At 42.3% G+C, this 12,974-nt stretch overlaps 1 protein-coding gene across 1 annotated transcript in view; it reads right to left on the reverse strand.

The window, feature by feature from the left end:
* Positions 1-9,040: 9,040 nt before the first annotated feature.
* Mertk (MER proto-oncogene, tyrosine kinase) overlaps positions 9,041-12,974 on the reverse strand; it is a 122,156-nt gene continuing 118,222 nt past the window's right edge. Inside the window, exon 19 of the mRNA XM_090336375.1 lies at positions 9,041-12,012. Coding sequence (XP_090192501.1) covers positions 11,499-12,012 — 514 coding nt within the window. The 3' untranslated portion in view covers positions 9,041-11,498. The remainder of the gene's footprint in view (positions 12,013-12,974) is intronic.

The following is a 12,974-nucleotide window of genomic DNA, read 5'->3' on the forward strand; positions in this document are numbered from 1 at the left end:
ATTGTATATTAACTATAATTATGTGTGTGTGTGTGTTCTGGTTCTAAGCCTTGAACTCAGAGCCTCAGCACTGTCTCTGAGCTTTTGTGCTCATGGTTTACACTGTACAACCTCTAGTTCCTGTTTTTCGGTGCTTAATTGGAAACAAGAGTCTCATTGACTTTCCTGACTAGCTTTGAACCATGAGCCTCGGATCTCAGCCTCCTGAGTAATTATGATTATAGGCATGAGCCACTAACACACGGCACAATTATAATTTTTGAAAGAGTATTACTGTAATTTTCATGGCCAGGTAAGAATAGCCTAATATTTCTGCCTTAAACGAAATTAAGAGGCTGAGCTTGGTGTCACATGCCACATGCCTGTAAATCCCAACATTTGGGAAGTTTGAGGACAGCATGGAATAAGCAGTGAACCATTTCTTTACAAAAAAAATAGAGAAAGAGCAAGAAGAAGAAAAGAATGAAAAAGAAGGTTGGGAGGAAGTAGAAAGAGAAAGAATAAATCATTAAGAAAATTGTTTAAGCAATGAAACTTAGAAAACTTGGGAGAGAAAAAGAGTTCAAGGGAGCTACACATTTGACTTTTTATTATTTATGCTGGTTCTGGTGCTTGAACTCAGGGCCTGGCACTGTCCCTGAGCTTCTGCACTCAGGGACAAGCACAGTAGTCTACCACTTCTGGTTTTTGTCTTTTGTTTGATCGTTATTTGGAGCTAAGAGTCTCATGGACTTTCATACTTGGGCTGGCTTTTAACAGTGATCCTTGCCTCTTGAGCAGTTTGGGTTATAGGCATCAGCCAGTTTGACTTAATATTTTGACTTTGGATTACATGAGAAAAATTTGAATGATTATATATATATGTCACCTTTCCCATACTTTTATTTAACTTCTTTCTTCCAGTGTCTCTGCTTTTAGTCAGTTTTTTTTTTTTTTTTGCCAGTCCTGGGCTTGAGCTCAGGGCCTGAGCACTGTCCTTGGACTTTCTCAAGGCTAGAGCTCTACCACTTGAGCCTCAGCATCACTTCCGGCTTTTTTTTCTATATGTGGTACTGAGGAATTGAACCCGGGTCTTCATGCATGCTAGGCAAGCACTTTAACCGCTAGGCCAAACTTTCGGCCCTTAGTCAGTTTTATCTTGAGATATATACTTGAAGGTTGTACTTTTTTATATTTTTCTTGATATATAGCTTATACTTATATATCATAGAAATATTTTTCCTGTTGTCTTACTGGTTATAATGCCCTTTAATAAAGAACCCTTGTTCTTTAGAGAGACCATCAAAATTCAAGAGTACTATTTTGAGAACAGTAGCCATTGTCACCAATAGATGGCACTAGAGATTGATATTTTTGTATACCATAAATCTTCCCTGAAGGTCTTTGTAATCCAATTTGCAGCTACTAACTACAATTAGACTTGCTATGTGTAACTAATTACTTTGAAGTAAAAGAACTTGTTTTTTCCAAGCACTAGGTTCATAGCAAAATTAAGGGGAATATACACAGGATTCCCATATTCCTCTTGTGTCCCCTACAACATTCTTCCACTAAGTTTCCCACACTACAGTAATTAAAACATAACTTATTTTAGAAAATCATGTTTATTTTTATTTATTTACTTATTTTTGCTAGTCCTGGGATTGAGCTCCGAGCCTGAGCACTGTACTATCACTTGAGCCTCAGCACCACTTCCAGCTTTTTTCTATGTATGTGGTACCGAGGAATCAAACCCGGTCTTAGTGCATGCTAGGCAGGCACTCTACCACTAGGCCAAACTCCTGGCCCCACATGTTTATTTTACCAAGCATCCCCGTTACACAGAGTCCCAATAATAGACTCAATAAGAATGTCACACTGAAGAGCAATTCCTTTTGTTACTCAGGGTTTGTGCTTATTTATTTGCCAGTCTTGATGCTTGAACTCAGGGCCTGGGTGTCTGGGCCCTTCATCCCCAGTCCCTCTCTACTAGTAGGGAGGAAGGGGAAAAACACACCCCAACCGGGCCAAGCCGCGAGCGGAAGGGGCCCACTGTCCTCCCGCACCCAGCCTTCTTACCCCGGAGCACGAACAGAGACGCCACGCAGCTTCATCAAGGCAGGAAGATCTCTCTCTCTTTATTCCCTAAATCCCTCCTCCTTATATTGGGTGAGGGAGCCTATCAGTATACAAGATGGACAGGACAAAGAGGTCCACGTGTTTTATCCCTACTACAAGCCTCAGCAGAATGTATTAGACATGCGTTACTTGGTCCCCAATCCCTGGGCACTGTGCCTGAGCTTCTTTTTCTCTTTTTCTCAAGGCTAGCACTCTACCACTGAGCCACAGCAACACTTCTGCCCTTTTCTGGTTATGTGGTACTAAAGACTTGAACACACAGCTTCTTTCATGCCAGGCAAGCACTCTACCACTAAGTAAACTTCCCGACCCTGATAACTTCATTTCTGGGAAAGTTTAGAACGAACATCACTTAGTTAAGCACCTGAAGCATTAGCGGGTATCTCCCTATCCAAAACATGGCTTAGAAAAGAAGATCTATACAACATAGTTGCTGCCATGACTAGAATGGAATTCACAGCAAAGGGCTAACAATACAAGAAAGAATTGGTCCTCACTATCTGACGAATGTAACTGTAACCCCTCTCTATATCATCCCAATAATAAAATACACTAAAAAAGTAAAAAATAAAGAACGGCTCCTGAGATGTGGGCGTTAGGCAGGCTGCATAGGTAATTGGTTCATCTGTTTTACAAAACAAACCAAAAAATCCTTAAAGATGTCTTTCAATTGGATTCTCCTAGAAGCAGTCATTAAAATAATGATTTGAATGGAAAAAGTTATTTGGGAAATATAGTGTGCCAGAAAGGTAATAGAATGAAATGAATTGTGTCTCCCCCTAAAAATTATATATAATAAATATATATTATAGTTACATATTATCAATATTACAAATAAAATTATACATGGTGGTATGTGTATATATACATACATACATCATACATACATGTGTATATATATAAATATATACATACACACACATATATGAGTTGCATATAAACAACACTTGAAGTGTGACTTTCCATCTTTCCCAAGGCTAGTGATAGGTGATACACTCTGATGATGGTGGCAGCTTAAAGTCATGAGAGAAACAACTGATACAGTGTGCTAAGGTTCTCTGTAGGTTAAATGCATTAAAGGCAGTTTTTATTTGATGCCAGTACTGGGGCTTGAATTTCAAGGTTTGGGCACTCTTTTTGATCAAGGCTAGTGCTGTACTACTTGAATTATAGCTCTACTTCTGGCCTTTTGGTAATTAATTGGAGATAAGAATCTCACAGATAGCCCAGCCCAGTGTCTCATGCCTGTAATCCTAGCTACTCAGGAGGCTGAGATCTGAGGATCATGGTTCAAAGCTAGCCCGGGCAATAAAGTCCACGAGACTCTTTTTTTTGTTTTGTTTTTGTTTTTGTTTGCCAGTCTTGGGCTTGAGCTCAGGGCCTGAGCACTGTCCTTGGACTTTCTCAAGGCTAGAGCTCTACCACTTGAGCCTCAGCACCACTTCCAGCTTTTTTCTATGTATGTGGTACTGAGGAATCGAACCCGGGTCTTCATGCATGCTAGGCAAGCACTTTAACACTAGGCCAAACTCCCGGCCCATGAGACTCTTATCTCCAATTAACTACTAGAAAACCGGGAGTACTGCTCTGGCTAAAGGGGTAGGGTGGTAGCCTTGAGTTGAAGAGCTCAGGGACAGTGCCCAGGCCCAGAGTTCAAGCCCCATGACTGACAGAAAACAAATAAAAACAACAACAACAAAAAAAACAAATCTCACAGACTTTTTCTGGGGGTTGAAATACAACCCCCAGATTTCAGCTAGGATTATGAGTGGAAGCCAGCAAAAGGCTAGCTGACACAGTCTCTTGGGGCCTGAAGTTTGACCTAGTGGTAGAGTGCTTGCCTAGCATGCACAAAGACTCAGGTTTAGTTCCTCAGTACCACATACATAGAAAAAGCCAGAGGTGGTGCTGTGGCTCAAGTGGTAGAGCTTTAACCTTGAGAGAGCACAAGGACAGTGCTCAGGCCCTGAGTTCAAGCCCCAGGACTGGCAAAACAAAACAAAACAAAACAAAAAACCACCATCTCTCCATATATCTCTGGCGTGGAATTCACTGTGTAGCCCTGGCCAAAACTTGTGACCCTGCTTCTGCCTCCTGAGCTCCAAGATTACAAGCATGCCTCACTTGGGATTTTCAATTTGCCATGGTTCAAGACATAACCTCATCAAATGTCAAAGAACAGATAGCTATGCTCACATCCATTATTCCCTGGTAGAGGGCTAACAACTGAAAATGGCTCAGATACATGGGAGGGAAAGGCAGGAAGGGCACTGGCCAGGACCTCTGGCCAGTTACAGAAGACTTTACATGATAGCTGGAGTTTGTTTTAAAACAGTAGAAGCAGGGACAGAAGAGAGGTGGGCTGAGATACACAAGACTGGTCAGAGTTGATTTTTTTTTTCTGGTCACGGGGCTTGAACACAGGATCTGGGTGCTTTTCATTCAAGGCTAGCACTCCACCACTCTGAGCTACAGCACCACTTCCCATTTTCTGGGGGTTAATTGGAGATTCGAGTTTCACAAACATTCCTGCCCAGGCTGGGTTTGAACTGTGACCCTCAGATCTCAGCCTCCTGAGTAGCTAGGATTACAGGCATGAGCCCCTGCACCTGGCACAAGAGACTCTTTTTTTTTTTTTTTTTTTTTTTTGCCAGTCCTGGGCTTGAGCTCAGCGTCTGAGCACTGTCCTTGGACTTTCTCAAGGCTAGAGCTCTACCACTTGAGCCTCAGCACCACTTCCGGCTTTTTTTCTATATGTGGTACCGAGGAATAGAACCTGGGTCTTCATGCATGCTAGGCAAGCACTTTAACCACTAGGCCAAACTCCCGCCCCCCCCCCCAAGAGACTCTTATCTTCAGTTAGCCACCAGAACACTGAAAGTGGTGCTGTGGCTCAAAGTGGTAGAGTATTATCCTTAAGCAAAAGAGCTCATGGTCAGTATCCAGGCCCCCAGTTCAAACCTCAACAGCAACAAACAAACAGAAACCTCAAAACCTTTAGCAAATGAAAAGGCAAAGCATCAGCCTGAATTTCTCTGAACTGCTGAGACTATTATTGGTATGATGGAATTGGTATAACTGGTTCTTTAAGGAAGCCACGCAGGGCAAGGTCTCAGCTTGTTTTGGGAATGGCAATTGAGACTACTTCTGAGGTTTCTTACAGACTCTCAACAGCATCTGCAGACTTGGCTGCAGACTCTGCTTCACTGTGACACTGGGAGATCTGAACAAAACATATGAGTCAGAGCCCTCTGAAGAATGTATTTCCAAAAGGTAGTGACTTATTTGAAGCTATCTGTTCTCTCCTCTGGACTTGTTCAAGACAGGAATGTCTAGCTCATGATGCTTTGCAAGATCCCAATGCCTGGAACAGAGTTTTCCTCTCTCTGAATGTGAGAGTGAGTCATGTGCCCTCATATTACTACTTGACAATATTCTACTAATTAGAATTTATAGTTATACAATCCCAGTTAATTAACATTACATTCTAAAGGGATAGAAAGGGCTAATTCCTACTCTCAAGTTTCTCTTTCAAATATCTAAAAATGGTCCAGGAATTTAGTCTAGTGGTAGAGTGCTTCCCTAGCGTGCGTAAAGACACAGATTCAATTCCTCAGTGCCAAATACATAGAAAAAGCCAGAAATTGGGCCAGGAGTTTGGCCTAGTGGTAATCATGCTTGCCTAGCATGCGTGAAGACCCAGGTTCAATTCCTCAGTACCACATACATAGAAAAACCGGAAGTGGTCTTGTGGCTTTAAGTTGCAGAGTGCTAGCCTTGAGGAAAAAGCCCAAGGACAGTGCTCAGGCCCCGAGTTCAAACCCCAGGACTGGACAAAATAACTCTAAAACTGGGATAATAGAAAAATATCATAAAATATACTGTGCATGAAAATATTCTAATAATGAGGGTTACAGTTTCTAAAAATCATTACACTTCGATATCAATACATTGAACAATTATGGTTTTTAAAGAAATTATGATTGTTGTGGGCACTGATAGCTCAGGTCTGTAATCCTAGCTGCTCAGGAAGCTGAGATCTGAGGATTGCAGTTCAAAGCCAGCCTAGGCTGTGAGACTTTTATTTCCAGTTAACCACCAGAAAACCAGAAGTGGCACTGTGGCTCAAAGTGGTAGAATACTAGTATTGAGCAAAAAAAGCTCAGGGACAGTGCCCAGGGCCCTGAGTTCAAGCCCTATGACTGACAAGACAAAGAACAAAACAAAACAAACAAAAAACCCCAGCTTATTAAGAACGCTTGTTAAAGAGTGATAGTTCTGCTGCTGTTCTTATTTATGAGAAAAAGGAGATAGAAACATAAGGACACTGTGTTACTGAAATGTTCATTCAAGACAAAACTTCCTGTTTTCCCATTTATCACCCAAAGTAACTAGACATCTTTAGAGAAGTCAAAGTGCTGTTGCAGCTGTTTTATTTGGGGGTCCGTTATTTTCCCATTGATTCAGCAGAAGCTCCAGCCACTTGCTGGAGCTGTTGCACTGGGTGCTGACGTTCATGAATGAGAACTAGTCTTGCCAGAATGAGCCTGGGCTGGAAGATTAGAAAGGGTGGTTTGACCTGTTTCCTGGGTAGGGAACTGCTTCTGTTTGAGCTAATGGACATGTAGACAGACAATCTCCGCTGGCCAGGTGACACATATGCCCACATGCTGACTCCACTGCTTACCAGAACTCCCAAGTGGGCAAAGCCACCAAAGCTCCATAAAGCAGTAACCTACTGGACTCGATCCATGAAGGACCTTCCCCACTCCTGAGTCCTAAAGCTGTTTGAGGTGAGAGGTATGACCAGTCCTTCACTTTTTGGAATACCCTAACTCTATGCAACAGTGGCTCAGGCCAATTTCTCTCTTTTTAAATTAAATCATTCATTTTGTAAAAGCTGACCCGGATAATCCTAGCTATTCAGGAGTGGATATGTGAGAATCACAGTTCAGACAAATCCTGAACTGTGGTCAGACCAATCTTTAAGATGCTTTATCTTCTGTCGCAGCAAAGAGACAGAAGTGGAGGTGTTGCTCAAGTGGTAGTTTTCTCCATGAACAAAAAATGTGGTGAGAGGGGCCGGAAGTTTGGCCTAGTGGTAGAGTGCTTGCCTAGTGTGCACGAAGACCCAGGTTCAATTCCTCAGTACCACATACATAGAAAAAGACAAAGTGGTGCTGTGGCTCAAGTGGTAGAGCACTAGCCTTGAGGAAAGCCCAAGGGACAGTGCTCAGTCCCCAGGACTGGCAAAAAATAATAATAAAAATAATTTTAAAAAAAGCCTGGAGAACTGTTAATGTTTTTAGCACTAAGCATTTTAATTAAAGACAATCAGTTTTAATGCAATGTGATCCCACTCAGTCCATTACACTATGATGTACACAGGAAAACCAATTTGTATGACTCACTGTATTGCAATATTGCTTTATCACAGGGATCTGTCTGGAAACAAATCTACAATCCCCAAGTATGTTTGTATTGGTGAATTATTAAACATACAGTTGACCTACAATAAAGCAGCAGCTGAAAGAGAGAAAAAAAAAAAGCCTGGTGAGAGTGTGCAGCCTCAGGATTCAAACCCCAGCTCGCGAACATGTGCTTGTGTACAGGCATGCACACACAATTATTATTTTGGGTGGGGGGAATTGAACATAAGGCCTCACACATGCTCAGCATACATTCATACACTCATACATTGATTGAGTATATTATTTTGGAGAGAAGTGATAACATCAGGAAAAGTGGAAGGGCAAGTGAAACTTGGAAAAGCGTCCCTCTAAGTGTGAGGTTCTTCTTTTCAGAAGAAGGTGCTGTCTTCAGCCCACCCTGGAGGAAACAGCCTTAGAACAGCCAAGTGACCCCAATAATACTTAGGGATTCTCCATCCAGCCCCTGCCTCTGAGATCACAAAGCAGAGAGCTTTGATTTTTGCTTCTTCCCTCATTCTGCCAGGAAAGCAAGAAAGCCAAAAAGAGAAGATCTCCTGTCAGGCCAAGCTAGTTTCACTCGGTAGCTCACGAGTATGTCCGGTATTGTTTATTTCCTGTCCTCTTGACCTCTCCAAGCCTAGTCCCAGTTTAGCTGAAGACAATGGTGGACTTGTTTCTTCCTGTTTTCTCTCATCCGCTGTTTTGCCCCTAGAAGCCACTTTTTCTCTAAAGGTAATTTGAGTTTATACAACAGAACACAGGAAAGGTTGTTTTCAGAATATCGGCACACAAGTCTGCCAATGATTGGATGATTTCAAAGTTAGTTCTTTCCAAACTTCTAAACATTCAAAGAGGTTAAGAACACTGTGGGCACAAGGTTATCAGTGAGGAGATTTCAATGGGTTGAACCTGGAACCAGCTTGCTAAGTAGCTGGGACTACAGGTTTAAGCTACCACATCTGGCAAGCGCTTTAGAGTCTTCACTGTTACTATCAACAAGCAATTTTACACAAGGTGATAAAAATATTTTACTGATTTTTAAAATATAACCATTCAAAAATTTTGAACAATGTCTTAAAAATGTATTTTCTTTTCTTCTTTTTGACCTTTCACTAATAAAATCTAGTGCTGGCATTTAAAAAAAAAATAACAATGCAGATTCTTTCTAGACCCTCAAGATTTTTTCTTTTTTGCCAGTCCTAGGGTTTGAAATCATTGTACCTCTTGAGCCACAGTACCACTTCCGGCATTTTCTATGTATGAGCTACCAAGAAATCAAACCCAGGGCTTTATGCGTGCTAAGCAAGCACTCTACCACTAAGCCACATTCCCAGTCCCCTCAAGACTTTTTCTTTTTCTTTTTTTTTAATTTTTTTTTGCCAGATAGAAGGTGCAGTAATTCACATACATTGATACCCTTTCACATGTCTTGGTACCCATCACCCTCCCCCCACACTCCCCACCCGTCTTGGTTTTCCCCCCTTCCCTATCAAATTTCAAATAACCAAATACAAATAAATTCAATATATCAGATAACAAAGTGAGATACTGTAACAATATGAGATAACCAAGGGACAGACTTAGAAAAAATCATATTAAGTGAAGTAAGCCAGACTCAAAGGAACTTAGGCTCAATGGTTTCCCTCATTCGTCATAATCAGTAGAAACCTTGGGCTTTACTTACAGAGATCTGTAATAGAGAAAAACCTTGATACATAAGACCATATAGTATGAAGCTAATTGAAAGGACCTCCAGGATATTGAGACTTTTTCTTTTTTTTATCTTTGTGGATCATGGGGCTTGAACACACCCTGGGCGCAGTCCCTGAGTTCTTCAGCTCTAGGCTACCACCCTACCCTTGAGCCAAGCCCCACTTCCCGTTTTCTAGAGGTTAATTGGAGATAAGAGTCTCTTGTCCTTTTGTGCCTGGGCTGGCGTTGAACCTTGATCCTCAGTTCTCAGCCTACTGAATAACTAGGATTATAGGCGTGAGCCACCATGCCCGGCTAAGACTTTTTCAGGCAGAAAACTGCACAGGACTTTCTCCAAGACATGTCATTTGCCACCCCCATCAGAAGTGCCATCAAGGACAACCTGATCTTAGATCAGAATCTCCAAATTGTAAGCTGAACATCCCTTTTCCCTTTAATAAATGAATTCCCTTGGGCCTTTTGTTGCTGCAATGTAAAGTCAATTCCCAAATTATAGCTTTAAACAAATGTTTTAAATCCAGGCTCTACCATGCTCCACACTGGGGCCATCAGCCAAGTCACCTAATATCTCCAAGCGTTGGTTTCTGGCTTGGACATGGTGATGGCACTGAAACCATGTTGTGATGATGCAGAGATTAAACAGGACAACTCACCTACAGCATTTAACACATAGCAAGTGCTCAACCAATAATGGCTATTTTGAAGTAGGAGAGTGAGGATGTGAACTCTAGAGCCAGTGCCCTCCTCCTTGCCTTGCTTACCTTCTGCCAGTAGCATTTCCCAAGGGTGTACCCACTCTTCAAAACCTCTTTTGCAGGACTGGAAATGTGGCTTAGTGGTAGAGTGCCTGCCTAGCATGCATAAAGCCCTAGGTTTGATTCCTCAGTACAACATACACAGAAAAAGAACCATAGCTTTTTAGAGTGTTAGCCTTGAGAATGTCGAAGGACAGTGCTCAGGCCCTGAGTTCAAACCCCAGGATTGGCAAGAAAAGAAAAAGCAGCAGCAGCAGCAGCTCAGGGGATAGTGCCCAGGTCCCAAGTTCAAGCCCTGGAAATGGAGCAAAAAAAAAAAAGGGAAAAACCTCTTTTGCAGCGTATCTGAAATCCTTCCAATCAGGTTAGATTCTTTAGTTCTTTATTATCTTTTATTTCCGTATCTCTAAAAATCAAGTGCAGGCATAGGGAACAAGCAATGTGAGGAACAGGCATGAAGGGAAGCCCTCTGCTCATGCCCCAGAGCTGTTGATGGCCACTTGTTCCTCGTGTGAAGTAAATTCAGCACATGTTTCCTCGTTCAGGTTTTATTAGGAAGTTGTAGCAAATGGTTAGCCACTTATAAAACTTGAGACATCACCAAATCATTCTTTTTTCTTATCACCAAATCATTCTTATCAAACACATGATTCATGTGGGCATATGACATTTCTCATGAACACCAGATGTGAAATCAAATATGGTATTTCATTTTACAAGTATTTTACATTTAATAGTGTCACAGAAGACAAGGACTTCTGGGCCAGGAGTTTGGCCTAGCGGGAAAAGTGCTTGCCTAGCAGGCACAAAGACCCCGGCTCGATTCCTTGGTATCACATACATAGAAAAAGCTGGAAATGGTACTGTGGCTCAAGTGGTAGAGCTTTAGCCTTGAAGAAAGCTCAAGGACAGTGTTCAGGCCCTGCGTTCAAGCCCCAGGACTGGCAAAAAAGAAAAGGACTTCCAAAATAAACAACTTTGTATACATGTTAGCATTAAAGAATAACTGAAGCTAATGATAAGATCTGCAAGGAAAAATATGACAAAAAATAAGTCTTACTGAAACAAAGCATGCTTCACTCTTTGCATCATATACAGATATTTTTTCTCTTTAAATAAATATATATTATATATTTTTATTTCTTGTGGTGCTGGGGATGGAATACAGGACCCTACACATATTAAGTTTGCCTTCTATCACTGAGCCATACCCCTAGCCTTATTTTGTGTTGTTTTTGTTTTCAGAGACGGATTCTGGCTTTGTAGCTCAGGCTGCCTTAGAACTTGCAATCCTCCTGCCAGAGCCTACTGAATGCTGGAATTACAGCAATGTACCACCATTCCCAACTTCTTCTTCTTTCTGAAGAACACTTACTTGGCAACATTCATCTGGTAGTCTGGATCATGGGGTTTACTTGGTAAAAACAAAGAAACAAATCAGGCACATGTCACCATTCAACTGATAACAGGCAGAAATCTCTCATATTGGGACCTCTGAGTCTTCTGAGGAGTCATCAGCAAACAGAAATTTGTATGTTGACGAGCTCCCCAAGGGCAGTGTGCTACAGCTGGACCAGGAAACCCCATTCCTGACGAGTCTGTCTTCTGGTAATACACTGTCCTTTCCAGCTGTGAGCGTGGCAGAGGCAGCAGCAGCCAAGTCCTCCCATTCCTCACTGCCCCCGTTCAAGATGTACCTCTCTTCCTGAGCGTTGCTCTCGTGCACTTCTGCTGTGACCACGCTGATGGTCCCACTTGGCGTACAAGAAGCAATAATGGAGTGAGGATCAATGTTCATGTCCAGGTGAGTCAGTGGCGGAGCCTCGGGGGAGTGCTCCTCGTTCTTTAGTGGGTGGGTGTTGACATAGATGATGGCTGCTTGGTCCTCCACATCAGGCAGACTCTCCAAGAGTTTTTCCAGCTGGAGCCTCAGCATGGAAAAGGTGGGTCTGTCCAAGGGATCCGTGCTCCAGCAAGAATACATGATCTCATACCTGAGAGCGAGAGACAACTGAGCATCTCCTACCACAGCACCCGACCCCCTAGTACCACCCACTGCTCGGTCTTCATTGAATTGCTCATTAGTATTCAATTTTAATAATAATTTTATAACAACTATTGAGATTCTTTTTTTTTTTTAATGTGTGCTGGTCCTTGGGGCTTGAGTTCAGGGCCTGGATTCTCTCCTTGAGCATTTCTCTGCTTAGTGCTAGTTCTCTAGCATCTGAGCCACAGCTCCACTTCTGGCTTTTTGGTGGTTGAGACAAAAGTCACACAAACTTCCCTTCCTGCGCTGGCTTTTCTTTCTTTTTTGCCAGTCCGGAGGCTTGGACTCAGGGCCTAAGCACTGTCCTTGGGTTTTTCTCAAGGCTAGAACTCTACCACTTGAGCTACAATACCACTTCTGCCTTTTTCTATGTATATAGTACTGAGGAATCAAATCTGGGTCTTCATGTATGCTAGGCAAGCACTGTACTACTAGGCCAAACTCCCAGCCACTGTTTTTTTTGTTTTGCTTTGTTTTTGCATTTGTATTTTTGTGTGTGTGGGTGCTGGCTTTGAACCATGATCCTCAGATCTCTGCCTCCTGAGCAGCTAGGATTACAGGCATGTACCACCAGCACCTAGCTTTGAAATTGCTTTTCAAGGGGTGGTGAAATCTTTACTCAACTTTTGTAAATGCTCCATGGGTATCTGACAAGAAAACTGTTCTGTTTCCAAGAAGAGGAGATAGACATGGCATTTTTACCTTCCCTTTCAAATAAAGAACATTTAAAGTCCTCCTTTTTCTATAAGGCTTGGCCAGCTCGGGCCTGGGGCCAAATCTGGCCTATTAGCTCTTTGTAACTAAAGTTTTATTGCAACAAGCTATGCCAGTTTGGTTATAAGTTGATAATGACTGCCTTTTTCTACATTGGCAGTGGTGAGCAGGGGCTACAAAGGGCTCACAAAGGCA

Source organism: Megascapheus bottae, chromosome 7 (assembly GCF_031878675.1).
Source record: "Megascapheus bottae isolate mThoBot1 chromosome 7, mThoBot2.hap1, whole genome shotgun sequence".
In the NCBI taxonomy this organism is placed as follows: Eukaryota; Metazoa; Chordata; class Mammalia; order Rodentia; family Geomyidae; genus Megascapheus; species Megascapheus bottae.